Source organism: Musa acuminata, chromosome BXJ2-9 (genome assembly GCF_036884655.1).
Source record: "Musa acuminata AAA Group cultivar baxijiao chromosome BXJ2-9, Cavendish_Baxijiao_AAA, whole genome shotgun sequence".
Classification (NCBI taxonomy): Eukaryota; Viridiplantae; Streptophyta; class Magnoliopsida; order Zingiberales; family Musaceae; genus Musa; species Musa acuminata.
In genome coordinates this window covers 760,657-782,893 of record NC_088346.1, presented here as the reverse complement: position 1 = coordinate 782,893, position 22,237 = coordinate 760,657, and the positions used below count along the sequence as shown (strand labels likewise).

The 22,237-nt window shown below is 37.2% G+C and overlaps 1 protein-coding gene across 3 annotated transcripts; it reads right to left on the bottom strand.

Annotated features, from left to right (window-relative positions):
* Window positions 1–1,031: 1,031 nt before the first annotated feature.
* LOC135582961 (coiled-coil domain-containing protein SCD2-like) lies at window positions 1,032–20,995 on the bottom strand. 3 transcript variants are annotated; one of them, XM_065123989.1, is made up of 17 exons: window positions 20,599–20,995; window positions 17,079–17,248; window positions 14,222–14,297; window positions 14,008–14,049; window positions 13,843–13,905; window positions 12,995–13,044; window positions 12,884–12,911; window positions 11,944–12,018; window positions 11,741–11,851; window positions 11,586–11,646; window positions 9,677–9,793; window positions 9,447–9,568; window positions 9,194–9,263; window positions 8,137–8,175; window positions 7,785–7,825; window positions 1,851–1,977; window positions 1,032–1,380 (listed from the first exon to the last, which is right to left on the bottom strand). In XM_065123989.1, the coding sequence occupies exons 1-17, from the start codon at window positions 20,884–20,886 to the stop codon at window positions 1,265–1,267; spliced, it is 1,596 nt and encodes a 531-aa protein (XP_064980061.1). In that variant the 5' UTR covers window positions 20,887–20,995; the 3' UTR covers window positions 1,032–1,264. The 3 variants fall into 3 exon arrangements, with proteins under 3 accessions (XP_064980061.1, XP_064980060.1, XP_064980059.1); XM_065123988.1 differs by having other exon boundaries at window positions 20,578–20,994; XM_065123987.1 differs by lacking the exon at window positions 20,599–20,995 and adding an exon at window positions 18,607–19,445.
* Between the last annotated feature and the right edge of the window lie 1,242 nt (window positions 20,996–22,237).

The following is a 22,237-nucleotide window of genomic DNA, read 5'->3' as shown; positions in this document are numbered from 1 at the left end:
GGATCCTGTACAGGCTATACGCTTTGTTTTCCTTTTTGTAACAGTGAAGTGGTGGTACCTAATCAAGCTAGGCAATGAGAAGCGTGGATTCCATGTTATAACCATGCATATAACCGTAGCCATTGCACCCCCAATGGATGACAAGATTTGACTGCAAAATCCACTCGGTGCTGCTTCTTTTTCTTTCTTTCTTTTTTTTAATTTAATCTTTTAAGTACATGGAAGATAATAAAGGATTGTAAGTGTTACAGAGGGTCCGTGCAATTTGGTCTCATCAACCGAGGGGAATCAAACTTCACCTCAATATTCTTTATGCGGTAGGCATTCAGACGTCCTCGGAAGCAGCAGAAGCCATGCATTGATGAGCGTGAAATGGATTTTGGTGGTGTCGAAAATAATAGGCAATGGCTCACACGAACGAATGGCACAAGGACAGTAGTGTACGTGGAAAAGACGACTGATGGGCGAGGGAAGGACACTAGTGTACAGTGCCATTCTCGTCTTCTTTTGACGTGGGAAATCATGACTGCAATGATAGATCAGCTCTCTAAACACAATCCCTCACCCTGCATGCGGTACCATAAACATACGAGAAAGCTTAAACAACTGAAACCAACATACACAAAAATAGAGGACCTAATGGTTCTTCCCGAGAAAGCTAAATGGTAAGCATTACGATTAGATCTAGGTATAAAACAAAAAGCTGATGACAGTAAAAGACGAAGCCAACAGTCCATTGAGTTCTGCAAACAGCTGCACATAACGCTCCCATGGAGATTAGTGTATTGCAATGATCTGTCTATCTATCTATCATTAGGCATCATAAGCATGAACTATAGGCCAATAAAGCAAAACAATTTGTTCGACGGTCACCCAACAACTCATACAACATATAAGAATGAGCTGCTGCGACACAATATTAATCATCAAGTGCCCAACATCTGTTATGCTCCAAGGCAATGGCCATTGTCAAAGAATGCTCAAGCCGAGAAGGTTGGAATATCGGGTCTCAATTTTATCTGCTTCAGTGGTTGTGGCCATAAAAGAATTACTTGTAATTCATCATATTATTTCGGAAGATATATTGTAAGGAGAATGCACTCAGTAACTGCATTTTATGTACATGCAAACAAGTCTCTCAAAATGACTCACTTTGAAGCACTAAATTCAAAAAATTGGATGCTGTAGATTTTGGCAAACTGAGACAACGAGAAACATGTATATATGTAAACAAATGAATAAAACGGTAGCAGTGCTATGCAAGCTATGAGTTTTCTGCATCAGCTTCTGGCTTTTGATTGGCATCAAATTCCATACGACAAGCTTCCCACAATTGCTGCTCGATGCCCAGTTTCCTCAGCTCTATCAGTCCCCGCTCCACTGCAGACCCAAAAGATGGGGAACAAAGGCAGGAAGCATGTAAGATGAAATACAACTCTTGAAGAATTATGGAATTCTAAAGACATTTGCATGTGCAAATTACATGCTTCTTAATACCTGGAAATCTATTGGAGAGGTGGTCTAATCAAATATAACAGCAGTAAATTCAATAAATCTTATTTTCTAATTAAAAAGATATATTAGACTATTCTAATTATCCATCAAGAATAGCCATCAACTAATTGTGTGCCTGTGTGCCATCAACTACATCATGTGAACACCAGGGTTCTAGACTATGATTGAATTACATCCCCAGCACACAATACAGGCACATGGAGCATTTCTTGGCTTAACTTAATTTGCAAGCAAGTTCAACTGTACTAGCTTATGATTAACACAACAAGAACAATGACCATCTATTTTTTTTCATTCCCACAAGCAAGAAATGAAGATGTCAACGAAGAATATACCGTCAACTACATCATGTGAAGTTGGTGGTTGGCCCATGCGCCCTATCCAAAAACGAAGGTGCTCTTCAGCTATATCTTCCTCTATACCATGGGTTTTTGCTCTTCTCCAAAAGTATGTAAGCCATGACTACAGAAAGCTTAAAATCGGTTATACAATGAGAAAAATGAGAAGAATAATAGCAATAGAAAAATAGAGCAATTCTGGTAATAATAATATTAGCCATGAAATGTAATGGAGATAAAATTTTATCATCATAACCAAACTTACGCAGACAAATACATTATATAATCAAAACCTGGTAATTAATCATAGAGTATAGCTTTTAAGGAACTTCTCGCAAGGATGGAAAAAAAAAACATAACATATAAAGATTCTGGCATCCAGAAATTTAAGATATCCAAAGGACAACAAAAATATTCATCAATTTGCAAGCATATGCAATTTTTCATTGATAGAACCTCTAAAGAAAAGCCATAGTAGACAGCAACGGTTACAAGATTACTACTGCAATTTGATACACAAACTCCGGTACCACTCAGTCATGAAAGGACATATAGCGGTTGTTCAGGGGCAAAGTTGATGTAGCTTAAGTCTACTTTAGGATTCATGTTCAGGATGTCCACTTAGTCAATCTTCCTATAGAGTGAGTTTTTTATCATCCAACAGAAACCTTTGCCATGTTTTTGGTAAATACCTTACCTTGAATTTGGCATTTTATCGAGTCCAACTGGTAAGAAATTACAGTATTAGAAGGATTTATTAAGATACTAGTACAGAACATAATATTTGGATTAAATTTGGGAGGTGATAAATATTGACCTTCAATTTTGATGATGTTAGATACTCAATTGACGATTATGTAATAACAATTTCATCTAAACTTCAGTACATAATAAGCACATAAAATCACAAACCCGGCTGATCTCAAATGATTAATTAATCTGACTTGAAACCAAACTGTAATGAAGGATACAGCCATATTGTGCCAATATTACATGTCCTAGAGAAAACCATGACACAACATGTGGGTGCAATGATTCAGACATTTACATCCAACAATAGTGAATTGTGAATACATAGATAAAAAGGGTTCAGTCAAAAATGAAAGCAAAAAAAGGATCAATCATTCATATTCTGCACCTGCAATATCATGGATGTGATATGCAAAGGAGCAGGCTAAAAGGGAAAACTCAAGTCATTCTTAGAGAAAGAGTCAAATGTGTGCCAAGACAAAATTCAGTTGCACAAGTGTTGAATCTGAGCAATGAATGAGCTGCACACACACATGGTATGGTAGCAGTCAAATTGGCAATTATAATAAGAATGAAATCGTTGTCGGAGCATGCCAAAATAGAGTCGTTTTGTACAGAAATCCTAGCATCACTGGCCAAAATGACAATGCCGCTAAAGGCTCAAAAGACTTAACAGTAGTACTTATAGTGTATCTTGGTGTCTCTTAGTGAAAATACCAACAAATTGAGACCTATAAACTAGTCTGTTGGTGATACCAGGGTTTGCTGTACCAATAGATACCACCCGGTACGGGCGATACATACTAGTCCAACAAGATACAAGTACACGGACTGCCCTCTATCTGGTGATACTGTTCACTTGACCCTGTATGAGGCAATACGGGGTCTATACCAAGCAATAATGGTCGAAATCCAATCGTTACCGACCTGTACCAGTTGGTAACAGTTGAATTTCGACCGTTACCAATCAAGGGCTAGGATTGCCCTATTTCAAACAGTTAATTTGATCGTTTGAGGCTTTGAAAAGGGGTTTTTAAACCCTTTCCTCCCTTCTCTTTTAACTCATTTCACTAATCTAACTTAAAAAACCCTAATCTAACTTCTTCTTTTTTTCAGGTATTTTTGAAGGTTTTTTTATGATTTTTGCTGTACCGTCAATACGCCCCTGTGTATCGTCGATACGCCTCGGTACGTACCGTACCAAGCAGGGCTTGATATACCGATACGGATCGAAATTGTAATCCTTGGGTGATACCATTATCAGACCTAATGATGACTCAAAAAGCTATAGAATATACAAAATTTTTAGGTTTTGTGAAGATCTCTATGGATTTTGTCAGATGTGACCAGTTTTACTCAATTACCAACTAATACTTAACATAAGCTTGTCTGCAGAGAAATTTAAAATTAGAAAGTTATTTTGGGTACTTTATTAATTAGCACCAAAATCTATCTCATGTTGATAGGCCATTTTGATCATTTGGTTTGTGTACCTAAAATAGGCTAGTATGCGTGCCGACTGAAATGGACTGGTTCATGTATTGTTCAGTTGGTAGACCAGTAAATACTACAAATCACTTGTTTTGTACCATATCAGGTGGTACATCAAACCATGATTTTAATAATATCCAAACTCTAAAGCAAAGTTTTTAATCTCGTAACATACTAGTGTACCGAGTTTTGCTTGGTATGGTATGGTACGACGTACCGAACGGTACACCTAAAATAGGCATAAAACACTCCAAAAATCCCTGAAAAATATTAAAAAAAAAAGTTAGGATAGGGTTTTTAAGTTAGAAATAAATATATATTTAGCATAATTTTAGCAAAACTAATGTAAATTAGGTAAGAATAGTGCCACATCTTTTTTGGGCTTTGATGAGTAGTCTTGTGCAAGGTTCGCAATTTCGATCTGTTCCAGATTGTCCTTCCGTTAATATTAAATTATCTATAGAAAAATTATTTGAATTGTTAGATTATTTTGTATATATTTTAAACTTTAAGATTCAAATGAATTAAGTAATCACATGTGTAGCTATACTTGATTCTACCACTAAAACGAACGATAAGCCTCCACGGGTGGTGGATCGGGGTCCTCGATCCTATGTATATGTATATCAATATGATATGTTTATTGAACCCAATCCTAAAATTGATCCTACGACATAGTGTATTGATACACTATACGCCATTCGTGAATTAAAATAGTGATGGTCGTAGGTTGATCGTCGTGAATCACATGTGTCCAAGGCGGCTCTCGAGGCATGTATTGGTGAATGTTAAAACATCTATTTTCGCTACTGATCTGCTGCTTCGTATCATACCTTTTGATTAAAAAGTTTTTCCTCTTAATCTTTCCAAATTAGCCTCTTAAATTTAATCCAATCCACAAACAATTGCTTTATTGAGTTTAGGAAAGTGAAAATATGAGAATACGAGAGAGTTTGTGAGTAAAAATTAGTTTGAGAGAGTTTAAGAAAATGAGTGAAATGGATTGAAAAAGGGGAGAGGAAATGGTTTAAAAACCCTTTAGAATGCCTCCAACGATCAAATTGACCATTTGAAAACCGATATAAATCGATAACTGTTGAAATCGATTAGTGCCGACCAGTATAGATCGGTTATGGTAGAAACTTCGACCGTTACTGCCCGGTACAACCCTATATCGCCCGATACGGGGCCAAATACCTGATATCGCCAGGTAGCAGATGGTCCGCGTGCTGATCTGGTGGCGGACCGGTACATACCGTCCGTACTGGGCGGTATGGTATGGTATTCAAATCCTTGCTCTAGAGTAGAGGACACCTCTAATGCTTCATCATTCATCTAGAGCTTATGACAAAATTTTATGGAAAAAGAGAAACTAAAGGAGATATAATTGCAAAGATCTAAGAATATAAGAAAAAGAAAATAGTTCCACCTACAAATTTATTAAAGCAAAAGAAAGAAAAATAAATTACTTTAGTATATATCCTTGAGAAAGACTCCTCACTCAAGTTAGATTCATTCTTAAGAGTACTTATTGTTCACTCTAGATTGACTTAAGAACTCAACATCGATTTTAAGAGCTTCATTGTCTGAATCTGAGTGTGAGCTTCCAATTCTGAGAATTTGTGAATGGTTATCTCTGAGCCCATGTAAAGATAAAAGATTATCTATGAACTTGTAAAAGAGATAGGTTATCTCTAGGCCTACAAAAGAGAGGATGAGGTTTAGTTCTTGAACCTTGAAAAAGAAATGTGTGGTTTAGTTCTTGAGCTCATGAAAAAGAACAAAGTAAGCTTTGTTCTTGAGCCTGAAAGAAAAAGAGTAATAATGGGTTTGATCTATGTGTTGTCAAAAAGAGTGTACATGATTTGTTTTAACCAATAGATCATTATTAGTCCAAGCTGTCTTGAGGAGTTATAGAGCAAAAGACAGGACATACACCATTGTGCTGAACCACTGTAAATCTTGTGACATGCTTTACTTTTACTCCTAACTTCAATTTATTTTGCTTCCACTTGCAGTCATAGTCTTACTCTAATTAGGCTTTTGTTTTTTTGAACAGTTTTCAAGTTCCCAATAAGAATGATTTCAACTCCCATCTCAGTGTCTATACAGTCTAACATTAGACGGGTCTATTGAGTTACTTAAACAAGAGAGATGGCCATGAGCTACTTAATCAATTGTAAGGAAGATATTTTATGAAAGAAGTGTGTATTCTCAGGGCCACGGACCTTATTTCTCATATGTTCCCAGCTTCTAGGATGAATTACCTCTCTTTTCTGTGCATTTTGTGTCTTCTGCTTCCATTGTCCATCAGCAGATATACTGCTACATTGTTCTATAAAAATTACTCATATTACCTCTAAACAGCCATGTGATTGTTCATCTCAGATCTTTTTAACTATTTTACCATTACAATAGCAGAAAACCTACTGTATTCTAATCTGAAATTATTAAGATCAACCTCCTAGTTCACATATTATCTACCTACATTACCTCCCACCTGGGATAACCATGTATCCACCCAATTGGTTCATTGAAAATATTTCTTTTTCAATTAAAAAATATACTTCCTGGTGCCTCTGTGAACAATCAAGAGAACTGATCAAGAAAGCTCCATGTCATATGCCAGAGCACACAAGAAACTGCTACTACTAGAATAACACCACCAATGCTGATCATAAATCCAAATGGAAAAGACGGAGCATTGTGGTAGGCCACTAACTACCATGAAATTTTCTCAAGTCTCGTGAGCACATGAAAAAAGTACAATGATAAGAAAATCTGGAATGAAGTGATTATTGCAAGGACACCTGATGTAGCATGGTGGAGCAGTACCAACAACCAAAAATCCTCTAAACATACATCTCTTTTGTGCAACAGCACTGCCAATTATGTATAAAATGGAGGATATAATGGAAGATTCAGATGAAGAAGATACAGAACATGAAGTTGAAAAAGAAGATTCCATCATATTCACTTTTATGATATTCCATTGTATTCACATTGATGATATCTTCAACTTATCACAAATACAACAATTTTGGTAGTCTTTCCTGTAATACTAGTAGTCCTTGCCAAGTTTTTCAACCCAAAAACTACTAGGAATTGTTCTTATCATCATGGTTCGTATTACCGGTCCGTACTGGTTTACCGACCAATTGTTGGTATGATACATACCGAGCTATACTGAGTATACCGACACACGGTACATTGAGGTGTATTGATGTACTGCCCGTACCGGTCCTCTATCGGATTGGTATGTACTGACTATACCGAGTGGTACGCTTCGATACGTCAAACCTTGATGGTTATCATGCTGCCAAAATTCTGACTTATCAAGCCATATGATAAGATTCTCCTATTCAATTTATGAGTGTGTGGATGTTCACAAAGCACATCACTCATCTGGTCCATGGTAATCATCTTGATCTTACTTTACAAGCAATACACTCTCCAATCTCAAATTTAACTAAATCGTTGATGGGCCAACAATGAAGGATATAACTGAGCAACATAAAATGTAGTTTAAATAAATAAATATTTTATTAGATATCTATTAACTAAAAGAAACCCAATGAGTGCAAATTAAAAGGTAAGCAATAAGTAAAGTTCAAAAGACTATTTAATAAAACAAATTCCTCAGTAGCTACAGAAGTCAAAATATGCAAACTATGGAGCAAGTAATGGAACCTGCTTAAACAAGACATCCTCTGCCTCCTCCTGGCTTAGCTCTGTCAAGAAACATTGTATTATCAATTATAGGTGCCTAAAAACACATAGATAACAAACAAAGAATGAAGAACCTAAACAAAAGGATAAGTTACATATGGACGGCAAAGCATAAGCCAAAAGTATATTAAGTTCATAGGTAATTTGGAAATGGAAATATATAAAGGGAATAAACATTTTTATAGTTTCTAGAACATTTATTCAAAAAGCAAGTATGGAAATGAAAGTAAATAAAGGGAATAAACATTCTTATAGGTAATACAACATTTATTCAAAAAGCAAGTATCTGAAGCTTATAGATCTTAAAATTTACCAAATTCATCCCATTTCGGATCACCAGGTGACCTTAAGTCTGCACATACAAAGGAAAGAAAAAGATGTCTTAAACACAGTTGAGTTAAAATCAAATAGTTTTTAACTTATGAACTTAAAAATAATAAGTTTCATGCTTGCTTACTGAAAGTATGCATCGTGACAAAAATTGCTACAGAAGATGTCATTTTTTTTACATAGTAACAAAAATGCATATTCCATCGTATTCACTTTGATGATATTCCATGCTAGTCACTCAATGTGAACATAATGGTTGGACTTCAAAAAGATTGAAAATGGCAAATCAAGTAACCCCTAGTCTGTGTTCCTCCTATGTGAATCTTTGCATTAATGCATCAACAAATGTGAATCTAATTGATTGAGGTACTTTCATGCACTTGTCCAGCAGCCAAATGTTGCTTCAATCAGATTATTTCTCCACCACAACCAACATAGTCATGATAAATGCATTGTCAGTGCTCAAGCAACAAGATTGCTGCCACTTTAAGTACAAATAGAAAGTGTTCCACCAAAGATTAGCTGGTATGGGCAAGGAACAGAGTATGTTAAATGTGTACTCAACAAAGACTGCACACCCCTGACTAAACTTACCACAAGAGGAAACAACTTGTGCCATCTTAATACCGTCAGCAGAAGAGGTTATTTACATCTATAGGATGTCATCATAACAATAATTTTTCTCTAGCGTCACCTATCCAATTAAATTGAGTGAAAATTTTATAAGTACTTTTCAACCATTTGTTCCGACAGCTTTTCTACAATTTGTGTAGTGGAATTTCCAGTATACCTCCACTCGGATCATCCACAGTACTAACAAGACTTCGCTGAGAGCAGTTCTAAAAATAAATATAGAACCTAAAAATTCAGGTTTTCTTTCTGGGCAGATTAAAATTTAAATTTAAGAAACTCGTGTATATATTTTGTCTTTCTTACAGAATATGCTACACAAAATGCATCAATTTTAGAAAAATGAAAAATCAATTATACAAGAAAGGTATAAAGTAACAAATGATGAAAAGATCAATATATAAACAAACCTGAGGCTGATTGTCGAAGTAAATTAGGACGTCGATGTTGAGCCAGCACAAGCATGACAGCATCCTCGACCTAAGTTTAAGGATTGATAACACAGGTTTGTACACTTGAAGAAAAGTATAAGTAAAGAATTGACTGATGAATTCACATGAATTATGAAGAAACTAGTCCTAATGCAAGCACACCTCATAAAGCATTACAAGATAAAAGGTTAAAGAAGAAATTATAACTCAAAGTTTGAAGCTGAAATAAGACCTTTAGTGAAGCTAGTTCCCTCAGACCTTTCTCGACTGCAAGCATGTTTTCTATGTTTCCTTCTGCAGTTATATCACTTATATCACGATCAAGTTGATTTCTCCTATCAGTGTCATCATAACCTACAAAAGATAAAGTTAAATGACACCAACATGGTAAATTATGAATGTACAGTGTCATAGGGATATCACGATCAGTAATGCTGGTAGCTCTAATAATTTATGACTTGCCAGTGCTCCAAGAATCATCCTTTGTTTTTTGTCCAGCAGAACTGACAACTTCAAGTGGGAGAGGAGCAAATGATGACCAGTACTCATGTTTTGCTGCTGCAATTTCTGGATAGATGCCTGCAAATTTGAATGAGTCAACAAATTTTACAGCTAAAAGCAGTAGAGAGCAGTCTGAATACAATAAAAGAAACTTCATAAAGCATGAAACACAGTGAAGGACATTTATGCATCAGTGGCTTTTGTTACAAGAGATGAGGCTATTCAGATGAGTTGGAACTAACCCTATCAAAATAGATGAATTTTGCAAGAAGCAGATCTCCTATACCTTTTACAATGCATGAAGTCCTAAACAAAAAACTAGGGCCTGTGACATCCAGTAGTTGCTATGGAGAATAGATATTAAGATATGACGAGTTACACCTAATTCATTCGTTGTTTTATTTTTGCTGGCGCCATTCATTATAATTTCCATATAATCCAAGTCCAAATTATTGGATGAGCAGCAGACACTTGAAGCAAATGAAACTAGAATTTCAAACATAAATATCCATGGAAGCAGTAAAATTTACTTTCTGTTGGTCCTATATTCAAATAAATCATACATAAAGATATCTTATGCTTTATGGATCATTTAGAAGTATGGAACTCATATAAGGTCTAAAAGGGGTTTTATGTACTGTAACCTTATTTCAACAAATACAAATAGACAACCAAAGTGAATGGGCGCCAAATCTCTTTTTATTCTCTTTTCATTTGATGAAACTGGAAGACATGGTTATGTCAATTATTGGCACATGCTGTGCCACTTACAGCATAAACTTGTCACCAAGAAGGATATTCTTGCATTAGATAGTTCATCCTGTACAAAGTAGTTCTGAACAAGTTGAAGCATCCATCTTGCAGAGGTGGTATATGTAACAAAAGATGCATTGAGAAAAAATACATATACAACTAAAGCAATAACCAAATTTCATCCATAACATTTCCACACATAGAAATCCATGAAAGAAAATGTAAGAAGAAAGGATGAAAAATAGCATAGGGCTGAAAAATAAACCAAGTGAACTCTTTTCATTAATTTAGTCTGAATATTCCTTACACAAATCTAGGAAGTTCCAACAGCAAATCACTCAGCAGGAATATAAGACTGATAGACATCTACAAAGCCATATATCATTCCACTTAGTACAGAAATTAAAACTGACATTATTCTAACCAAACCACTTCTGGTCCTAGTGTCCTACTTCACCATCGATGACCAAATGGCATTAAGGTGACCATTTCATGTCCCACAACTTATTTAATGCTATAATCATATTCCCAAATCCCAACAAACTCAGTTAATGTTACTGCTTTGGACAGTATCCATGAATTCCATCTCCACTATGAACATAGTGAATTGCTTTGTTTAAGTAAACCAATCAAGCATCACTATTTCTAATGCCTCACAGTATTCAGTCCTTTATTATATTTTTCTATAATAACTTAAAAGTTAAAGATGAATATATCAAGTATAACAAAACCTGAGCCATGTCAAAGTTGACCCTGTTTGTATATTTGTTTAAATATGTTTGTATATATAGCCAGGCAAGTAGATAGATAAACCAATGGACAGGCAGACAGTTAGAAAGAAAGAAACAGAGTGTAGTTGTGTTCTTCTACAAAAGCAAGTGTGACATGGCTAAAACTATGCTTGTATATGAACACACTGTAATGACCAAAGTTGGATTTTTTCAGCTTAATTTACTACATTCATCAACAAGCATGCATATAGTCTGACAAAATTATACACATGCATGATACACCCACAAAAATACACAAATATGCACATGCATGAAAGATATTAAGAGAAAAACATCCTTTTGATACCATAAAACTGATCGATTCATTTTAAAAAACAAAAATTTACCATGACGAACAGCTAAAGCCCAGTATCGAGCAAGCCAACACCTCTTTAGAACGACCTCTTCCTAGAATTTTACCAAGCATACGCAATCAGATTTTGTTTAATTCATTATGAACAAAATAAATTTAAGGAAAAACAGCTTATATGAAAGAGCTAACCATCTCTTCTTGGGTTAATATCATTCTATGTGTCATGGACCTTAAAGCTTTTACTTCCAATTCAGCATCCTGGAGTTGATCCACTGTGTTTGCAGTCTCATCTTTTGCAGACTATTCCAAGCATCAAACCCAAACAGACATCACCTATATAAAGTAGGTCTACCACTAAACAATAGCAAGAGGTAAAAATGATTACTGATTACCTGCACTTCTTGTCGAAGAGCTGTTAGCTCCTCATCTTTGTCATCCTTTGTTCTCATTGCAGCCTTCATAGCTTCCTGAACTTATGAAAAAAAAACATTTAAATTCATTTATCCAATTCACCATCTTGGTTCCAGAAAACATGAGTGAATGGTATGGACACAGTTCTCAGAATGATGTTGGAGAAGCAAAAGCAAAGTCAGAAAGCTTTTCAAATCACTCTTCAAGTTTACAGGAGTTATAATTCAAGCAGCTTTTTCTATAAAAATGACAAACTAATGAGGATACTAAAAGTATTGATGTTATATTGCAAACACATTCATTCGCAGTCATGCTGCTAGAACAAAGGATCAAAAATAGTCATGTCATCAGACCAACAATACTGATGCCACCAGATAATTAGTATGTCTCAAATATTTAACTACGAATCCTATCATATGTTGCCTATCATCAGACAGTGACTTACATTTTGATTTGGGAAGACAGTGGCAGTTAGAAGCTCGGTTCCAACAAGCAAGATTTGTCATGTCACCTGTCTCAGCAGTGGTCAAAACATCTTGTACCATGCTGGCATGAGCTTAAGGTATTGAAATATGGCTAGGCCAATCTGATCTCTGTCGGCCAGCATAAGGGTAGGCCCTGGTGCAACAAACTAATGATTCTGGCCAACAATAGTAGTTGATGCCATCAAAGTCAAGTTTGTTTCATGCAAACCATATATAGCACAAAATTTTAATTCTTATTCATGACACAAAATATATAACTCTTACTGTGATGATGTTTTCATAATGTCTCAACTATTTAGGGTCAGCTATGTGGATCGTTTACTGCCATTTAGCTCTTAATCAGAAGCTGATTGGAATAGCAAACCTAAATCCCTTTAGTGTCCACCTATTATTGAATGATTTACAAATGACACAAAATTCCTACCAACACAATTACCTCTCTTTGGCGTAGTGCTGCCTCCTTCCTGCAATAAAAATAGGCCTCAGATGTCAAAGTAGGATACCCACTTATAGGTTGGCAAGGTATTCATATTAGCTCAAAGTTTACCTGCTCAGATGACGGGCTTCTAACGAAACCCCTTCACCAAGATTGGCAACCTGCAACATTGGTAATAAAAGAATAATGACATGGAGAATTTCCCCTTCAAAATGGATGAAGACATATGTCCCACATGTGAATTAATACTGATAGTCCTCGAGTTCAAGGTGGACAAAACTATACTTAACAGTTTAATTTTATTCCTTGAGTTCCTTAAAATCATCATAATTTCTCTTTCAGCAAAAACATAAAATAATTGTTTGTCATGACTCCTACAAGGTTGATGTAAAACGGTTTACCAAAATAAATGAAGCCCTTTTACAAAAGGTTGAACTGGACACATGGTACTCCGGTACCACTACGTACTAGTCCATCCAATGACCAATACAACCGGTCAGCACGATATGGCATTCCTTGCATATGCATGATATCATAAGTACAGTATAACATACACAAACAATTGACATTTTGAAATGTGAAAGCTATCAAGGATTTAAATATTGATTAAGCTGGTATACATCAATTGATATTTACCAGTTTGGTCAGATACTAATATCAAAACATATATCATTCAATCTTTATTTTTTTATTTAATCATAGCTAGAGGTACTAGTCAATATACCACCAGTACATCAGGACCATACCATTCTGATAGATTACCAAAATAGTATCAACTCATATTTAGATCGTTGAAGCTTATAATATATATTTACAAGCATACAATAATAAGCAACACATGGAAAGTAAAGGGGCTCGGGCTAGCCAAAAGCCCCACCCTTCTCACTAAAATTGTTATAATATCCAAAACATTTTAATAGAAGAAATTAATAAAGATGAATTAACAAAATTACTATAACCTGCTTTTCAAGCTCCCTAGACCTAGCCTCTGCTTCCTTGCATCTCTCTTCAGCAAGTTGCAGCTGTATAACAAGTTCCACATAATGCATCAGATGCCAGCATATAAAAAGCAATATTTTGTTACTGAAACTATGAAAGATTGAAGACTTGAAGTAACTGCAAACCTTTTCAAGCAGGTTGTAATTCTCTTCTTCGAGCATATCAAGCTGCAAGTCAGTGAAAATGAGTCTAGCAAACTAACTGCCTCCAATTTCAATCTAAGAAGTAAAAGTTTTTCACAACTAGAAGATATGACAAAGTATCCAAAAGAATGCCCTCATTGAAGTATCTATACATTCATTAAACTAAATTAACTTAAACAAAATTGAGATGAATTACCTGATCCTGAAGTGCAGAAGCCTCACGCAAATCACCTGGCTCCCTAGAGTTTAGATGCCCCATGTCTGGAAAAAATCTGCAACATATGTAAACAACTTGTATGAATTAAAAAGGTTCAGAATTTTCTAAAGCCTAGGACATCTATACTAGTTGGAAACTGATCCAACTCATTCACTGTAATTGAATACTCAAAACCAACCAGTTAAAGCATGCATAGGTAAGGAGATTACTGGGGTGTAAGGGTAAATAAGACTGTTTCTAAATAATTACAGAAGTCAGATTTATGAGCATGCACATATTGTTCTATTAACAAGAAATCTTGGTGAATGTTAAAAAGATGAATGTAATAAAGTTGACCAAGGGGTTTACTATCAAGTCATTTAACATTAATGTTAACAAAGAACCAAAACAATATTATGCTAGTACCAGTTTCTATTTGCTTTGAACCTCTCCATTCCCTGCAATGGAAGGAACCTAGTGCACTGGTTTTGCCATTTTACCAATTCTGATTAACTTATTCCACAACAGGATGTCATACTCTATCAGCATGGGAAAGAGCAAGGATGGCGGTCTACTTCCAACACAATCAGGACAGGCTACTAGATTTATAGTCCAGAACCAGGAAATAAGCTAAGGGATGTGACGACATAGCAAAGTTGCGGAATATTATATAGAGGATGAAGCCCCCAAAGCATCATCATATATACAAGATGATAAATGATAAGCATAGGTCAGTGACCTTGTCGCCCTCCACAATGATCTAGTCAATGAGAGTGTCAACCTCCCCACAGCCACAGATAACACCTCAGATCTATCATAGCAAACTGCCACTAACACAAGACAGATGAACAAAAGAATATCAAGGATGTGCTGTTCAAGCATCATGAGACTGTTCCGACATCACAGCACTTGACCTGCTGCCTTCCACTCTACAAGTCTATTTTGAAGTCGACTTCGCCGAGATCATTCCAAAGCAATCTCAAGTCTTAACAACATGCTGAAAATTTCAGTCTGCCAAAATTTGCAATGGCAACCCTGAACAGCAAAAGATTAATTTTAATGGCATTCCAATGACAAGTATTCAACAGCTTGAAGCAATTTCACCTAGTCATCTTCAAAAGGGAACTTTAATTTCTCAAAATTTTGTGAACAATGAATGTAAAGCCAATGACAGTCGAGAATTTGGCCTGGCAGTGCGTACTTGGCTCTTCACCTTTGACGATAAGATGAATTTGATGAGTAGTGAATTGTTATGAAGTAGTTGGGATCTAAATCAATCCCCAAAAGGCTAGAACTGAAGGAAACAATGATCCAGATGCATCCACTGACTCTGATTCAAAGAGGACAAGAAAGGGATTTTAGATGAATTACTAGATGATTTCCTAGTCAGAATAGGAGCACATTATTCTTTTTTTCATTACTTCTGTTATTTTTTGACAGATTCATCAATGAGTATCCTAGCCATTTAGTGGGCCTTTATGTTATTTTTCCTAGTCTGTACAGCATCGAAGAGTCCTATTATGGTTATATCACAGACTAGAAAAACTGCTAACCTATAAAGAATTGTATTTTGAGAATTGTAGAGTCCTCTTTTCGTAGAATTTTGTGAAATCACAAGATTAGGTTTTATCCCACAATTTCTACGAATATAAACACCTTGTGAGGCCTTGAGATACACTTGAGATTCATTTAATTTGTGCAATTTAAAAATTTTAGTTAGGCTAATTAACCTCTTCCCTCTTTTCCTTCCTGGGATGACTATTCTCTTCAAATTGGAAAACAATCCAATTAGAGGGTCACATGCTACCATAATTGTCATGTTTTATTATAGTAACATCCCATGTATTTCTATATTAAACTTTGTTGTTGTTCTTTTCTTGTGCTTGTGGCCAAGTATCATGGACAGATAATTGCAGAATGTAGGATGGTTACCGGCACATTGGAAACTGATTGGACTCCTATTCAACAACCCGAGCAACTGAAGGAAAGATCCTCAAACAAAAGAATGCACATAACAGCCTATAAACCAGAAGAAACCTAAACGATGGACAAAAGCTGAGTAAGCAAAGAAAAACTTAGAAACACCTTCCAAAGAAAGGAGAGTAAACAGATGCAGGAGATATCCATTAAGGATATTCTTAGCTAGGCAATTTAAACAACCTCCTAAAACAAGGAAAACACAAGTGAATATAAGATATTGGGGAGGAAGAAACCCTCAATGCGTAGGAAAGTAACAAAAAGAAGTAGAAAAGTGGTGTAAAAGCAACTTAGTAGAAATTGGAGAACAAATAGGAACAAGAAGGATCACATCCCATGTAAAGTGATGAGAAGACGAAAAAAGATATATAATGAAGGCATCATTTTGAATAGATAACATGAATAAACGCTATGCTATTCAGATAGTTTACGTGATATATATTACTTCCAGATTAAAAAACGAGATCAAAATTCCCAATTATGGTACTATACAAAGAAATGCTAAATTTGATGCAGTACTGCAAACTTTTTGGCAAATGAAGAAACCCACATCTTTAAAAGACAACGATAAGAGCATTGAGTCATACATTTGCCAAAAAATTCTCTATCCAGAGTCCTGACACTGACTATGCAAAGCATGTATATTAAAAAGAAATTTGCTTCACATAAATTTACAAACCAAACTAGCAGTTTAGAAGTTATGGAAGTAACAATTACATCCACCATCCAAGCACAAAGAACAAAAGAATGGACCAAACCTCAAAAAATCTTAATAACCATGGATCATCCTATCAGACACCTGAACTTAATGAAGAACAATAGTCACCATTTTAACATACATAAAAAGTTTAGCATATCATGAGAGAGGAAATTGTGTTACCTCTTATCTCTTCGTCTATCAACAGGAGGCTCTATGGCTGGAACAGGAGATGGAGTCCTTATTGTTGTTTTGGTTTGGGGCACCACTGGTGTTGTACGAACTGATAATGTTGACCTTCCAGCTGATGTAGAGCGATTTGTCGAAGCGGTTTCCATGATGTTCCTACCTAACTAATTAAATTGCCAAAAAAAAAAATATTAGACATGCAATTTAGATTGGGTATTAGATATAGGTTATGTGCGGCCATCTGAATCTATATTGATTATGAAAACACAGTGCTTGCCAACGATGACAGTCCAAGATACATGCCTTGCCTAGTCTGAATATGTAAGAACCAGAATTTCAAAGCTACTATCCATGGCCTTTAGTCAAAAATCACTTATTTCATAACAAGTTTTTGTTAGACCACAATTCATTCATCATTAAAGTCGTAAAATTTGCAATTGACTCTGTAAAGTTCCTTCATAAAAGCCATGCAGAAGTATGTCAAAACTTTAAAAAATATGGTAGAGATCTCCACAAAAAGTGCAAATGATACCAATCAGTTATGTATTCACATGAAAGAAAATAATCATCTGGTGAGGGCTAATTACAAGTTTTTGTTAGACCACAATTCATCATTAAAGTTGTAAAATTTGCAATCAACTCTGTAAAGTTCCTTCATAAAAGCCATGCAGGAGTATGTCAAAATTTAAAAAAGATGGTAGAGATCTCCACAAAAAGTGCAAATGATAACAATCAGTTATCTATTCACATGAAAGAAAATAATCATCTGGTGAGGGCTAATTACAAGTTTTTGTTAGAGCACAATTCATTCATCGTTAAAGTTGTAAAATTTGCAATCAACTCTGTAAAGTTCCTTCATAAAAGCCATGCAGAGGTATGTCAAAATTTTAAAAAAATGGTAGAGATCTCAACCAAAAGTGCAAATGATAACAATCAGTTATGTATTCACATGAAAGAAAATAATCATCTGGTGAGGGCTAATTACAAGTTTTTGTTAGACCACAATCCATTCATCATTAAAGTTGTAAAATTTGCAATCAACTCTGTAAAGTTCCTTCATAAAAGCCATGCAGAAGTATGTCAAAACTTAAAAAAAGATGGTAGAGATCTCCACAAAAAGTGCAAATGATAACAATCAGTTAAGTATTCACATGAAAGAAAATAATCATCTGGTGAGGGCTGACGGTGATTAGTACTAGAACTTGAGAACGTAAAAAAAAAAAAAAGCAACAACCATGCAGATCGTCCTGCTCTACAAGTCCGCGCAAGAAATTCTTGAAACAAAAGGTGCGACGAAGCTCCTGAATACTCCCACCAGTATTTCTAAACCAAATTCAACACTACGCAGAGTTTGAAACTGACACCATCCAAGCTCAAGAAAATGATCGAGATCATCGATTTGGGTGAATAGAGCAAAATAGATGCATCAATTATTTGTTCCTCATAGTGCTTAAGAGTGGAAATTTTGGAACGGTTTTGAACAGATCTCTCACTCTCGGAGATGTATAAGTCTCGCAATTACCGCAGGCGAGGGTGACCTAGCCGATCTCCCAAACAACGAAGCACCACCGCCGCCGTTGCTGCTGGGCACCGGCCTCGGCAGGCCGAATCGGACCCCGCCAACGAAGCCGGCCCCGGCTCTGGCGGGGAGGAGATCGTCCTCCTCCTCCTCAGCGGCGGCCTGCGACGCCATGACCTGAGCGAGGCGGGCGTTGGCTGCCTTGGCGGCGAGGTTCTGAGTCCGCCTGATGCCAGAGATGCCGGAGGCGGAAGCTGAGCGGTGGTGCCCCGGCGACATCCCCGGCGACGAAGATCCCGATCCGCTCGATCCACCGCTCCCTTGCCTCGAGTACGCGGGGCTTCCAGCGCGCATCCGATCCATCGCCGTCCTACACTGAAGGCGGCGGCTCGGATCGCGAGGAGAGAATTCCCGGCACCAATGTCGAGAAGCGGATTCCTGAGACAATATTTAAGGAGGCAAACACCCGACGGAGATCTGACGGACGGTATATCGAGTTGGGTCGGGTGCTACTCGGGAGAGGCGATGGCGGCGAGGACGGATGTATGTCCTCTGTTACCAAAAGCAAGATTTCGGGAGTTCCGTTCGCTGCGGGCGGAGGTAGTCGAGTCCAAATTGTGGTACTGCGGTTGGAGGAAGCATTGACGAACCAATGGATTTTGGGTGCGGAGAGGATGAACCCGAGGTGGGACCCGGAGCGTACTGACGAACGGCTGGGTGACGCATCAGCAACCAATGTGGTGAACGCAACTTGTACGGGCGGGTCTGGTTCATTGGGTTGAGGACACGATAGGCGGATAACACGTCGAAATTCCAGCGGCGGGTGAGATGCACGGCTAGCACTACATTACCGCTTGACGAAAAAAGATAATTGAGGAAAAAAAATCAAACACTGTCATAATTTATATGCAGTTAAATTTTATCTTCCTGCAGTTAAATAGATTAGAATATCCTAATTAAACTAAGAGTATTAATTTTTATTTATAAAAAAATTCCAACGGGTCTCCACACGTGTCGGCCACCTCTTGTGATGGATGACAAACCAACGAAAGAATAGCAATTGACGAAGTCTGTTCATGACAATATATTATGCTAGATCCTAATTAGATCAAAGAGTCTCCAGTCATACTCATCTTTATATGATGATGATGGATGGATATATTTTGATTACAATTCAACAATAAATTCTTTTTGTAATTCGTATTGTATTTCTCTCTTCCCTGCTTATCTCGTCTCTCTTTCTCTCTCTGTCATTTCTCTTTTGTAGGATATACTATTAGTTGGAACTAAAAAAGACGCTCTCCAGCAAAGACCATAATCCTATAAAGAACGGGATCTGCTAGACTTAATCTTAAGCTTTATAACTCACAGCTCTCATATCTCATATGTATCTTCCTTTACTTTCAATTAAGCTGAGCTCAAAGACATGTTGTTCGTTCAAAGCTACAACTCAGCAAGCAAATATGCATATTAATGTTACAAAATAATCTATCGAAAAACAAAATGAAGCGTAACAAATGGCATTATAAAAGAATTAGACCCCCACTAAAAGCACACATAAAAAAGCAATGGTAATGCTGCACGCCGTGGAACATTTACACGGGTATTCAAGTCAACGCAAAGTACACTAATATTTTGAGCATCGAAGGTCAAAGAACCCCAAGCCGCTGATAGTTTATCTAGTGCACTATTTACCAAGTCATCACATCTTTGTAGCTCACCTAAGGTATCTAAAGTTGAACTTAGCTCATCTAACTATTAAGTCGAACAGGAATAATTTATTTCTCGTATTTGACCACAACTTCTAATAATTTCATTAGTATGGTAAATCGATCTTTCCCCTAAGGACCCATCCTAGTGATTTATACATGAATAACAGCTTATATTTAATTAGGCCACACCACGCATCAAGTAGAACGGAAGCACAAAGGATAAACATTAACGGAAATGAAATCAAAGTAAAAGATCGCATACGCTAGGGTTGTAGGAGGTCACCATAGGCGACGGGTTCCTCGCCGCCACCGAGGCCCCGCTGGAGCTCCGGTACCTCCCGCCTCCGCCGACGATGGAGGGGATCGAATCGTCCTCCTCCTCCTCGTAGGCGTCGTAATCGGGCCGCTTCCGCATCATCACCTGGGCAAGGCGGGCGTTGGCGGCTGCCGCCCTGGATGTCCGCTTCCCGTTCGCTGCCTCGAAGGAGAGGGGGTGCGCCGGCGACGATGGCGCCGAATCGACGCTGAACTGCCGCGCGTACACCGGGCTACCGGCCCTCCTCCGATCCATCGCCCGTCCCTTCCCTCCGATCGAGATTGGACGGGCGGGATCTCCGAAGGGGAAGAGAGGCCACAACCCGGAGAAGAGATGGGATGGGATGAGAGATCTGAAGAACGAGCCGTGGAACGGTAAGGCGGTCTATATACGTGGGCTTTGTAATTAAGAACTCGTAGGATCCACTGTGCTGCATGAAACCAGCAACTTCTTTAGATCAGTAACAACCAACAAAAACGTGCCACGTCGGGGCGAGGGCATGGAGAAGAGCTACTAGTCAACGCGTGGAAGGATATGCTGATGTGGGATGACGAGTCGAGCGGCGATGAACGTGTCAACCTCGTTGGCAAGAGAACCTTGCGCGTGTGGACCCCATCTGTCTCGTCTCGGGCTGGAAACTTAATTTATTTGAGCGCCAGACGTAAACGGGAGCAGTTGAGTTCGTGAGGTGAGGCTACGCACGCATCCTTGTCACGTGTTGTTCATACCATTCTGATTCCAACCCACTTTTAATGACAACCTTCTCATCACGATAGATGGCATCGTTGACCACCTCCTCTTCTTCTTCTTCATCATTATTATTAGTTTAGTAGAGGGAAGATGGGTGAATTACTCGACTTCTACAGTGGCTTTTAGGAGAGAGAAATCTTCGAGTTTCTGACAATGTTTGTACGTAGTTTTCTCATTTGCGGTCATTGATGGTCATCATGGATGAATCATTGTATCTTCGGCGTGTATGGCGGTGTCCCTCTTAATTGTAATTACTCATTCCTTAGTGGATAGTAACTGACGGGCTTAATCCTGTGGTATGGAAATTTGGGTTGTCAAACATATGTTTGAAAAGCACTAATTTTCATAACTTATGTTAAAATAAGGTACTAATTTTTCCGGTTGTTAAATCCATTGTCAATGATGATATTAAAGGTGATTTGTGCTAAGATTATGCATAATAAATCCATCATATGTTACACGTCATAAACTTAATGCCTTTTGTGAATCTACATAAATCCATGTAGTGATCTTGCTACACTTATTTAAAAAAATTAAATAAAGTAGTATATATTACTTAATTAAACGGAAATATTCAAAAATCAATTCATCCATACATCCTTAAATATTTCTAATTACATTCAAAATGCATTAGAGTCGGGAGCTAAAAATATATCTTTAGTGTAAGCATAAAAAAATGATAATATGTTATTATTATTTTAAATTTATATCCACGTGCCATCCCGAATGCTGACTGAATTGTTACGTGTCGTGTCGCTATCGGAATATATATTACCTGTTCAAATCCTACCTGCCAAGCTGCTTGCAGCCTATGTAACATGACGTCAGCTTAAAAGAAAAAAATCTTGTATTTGAT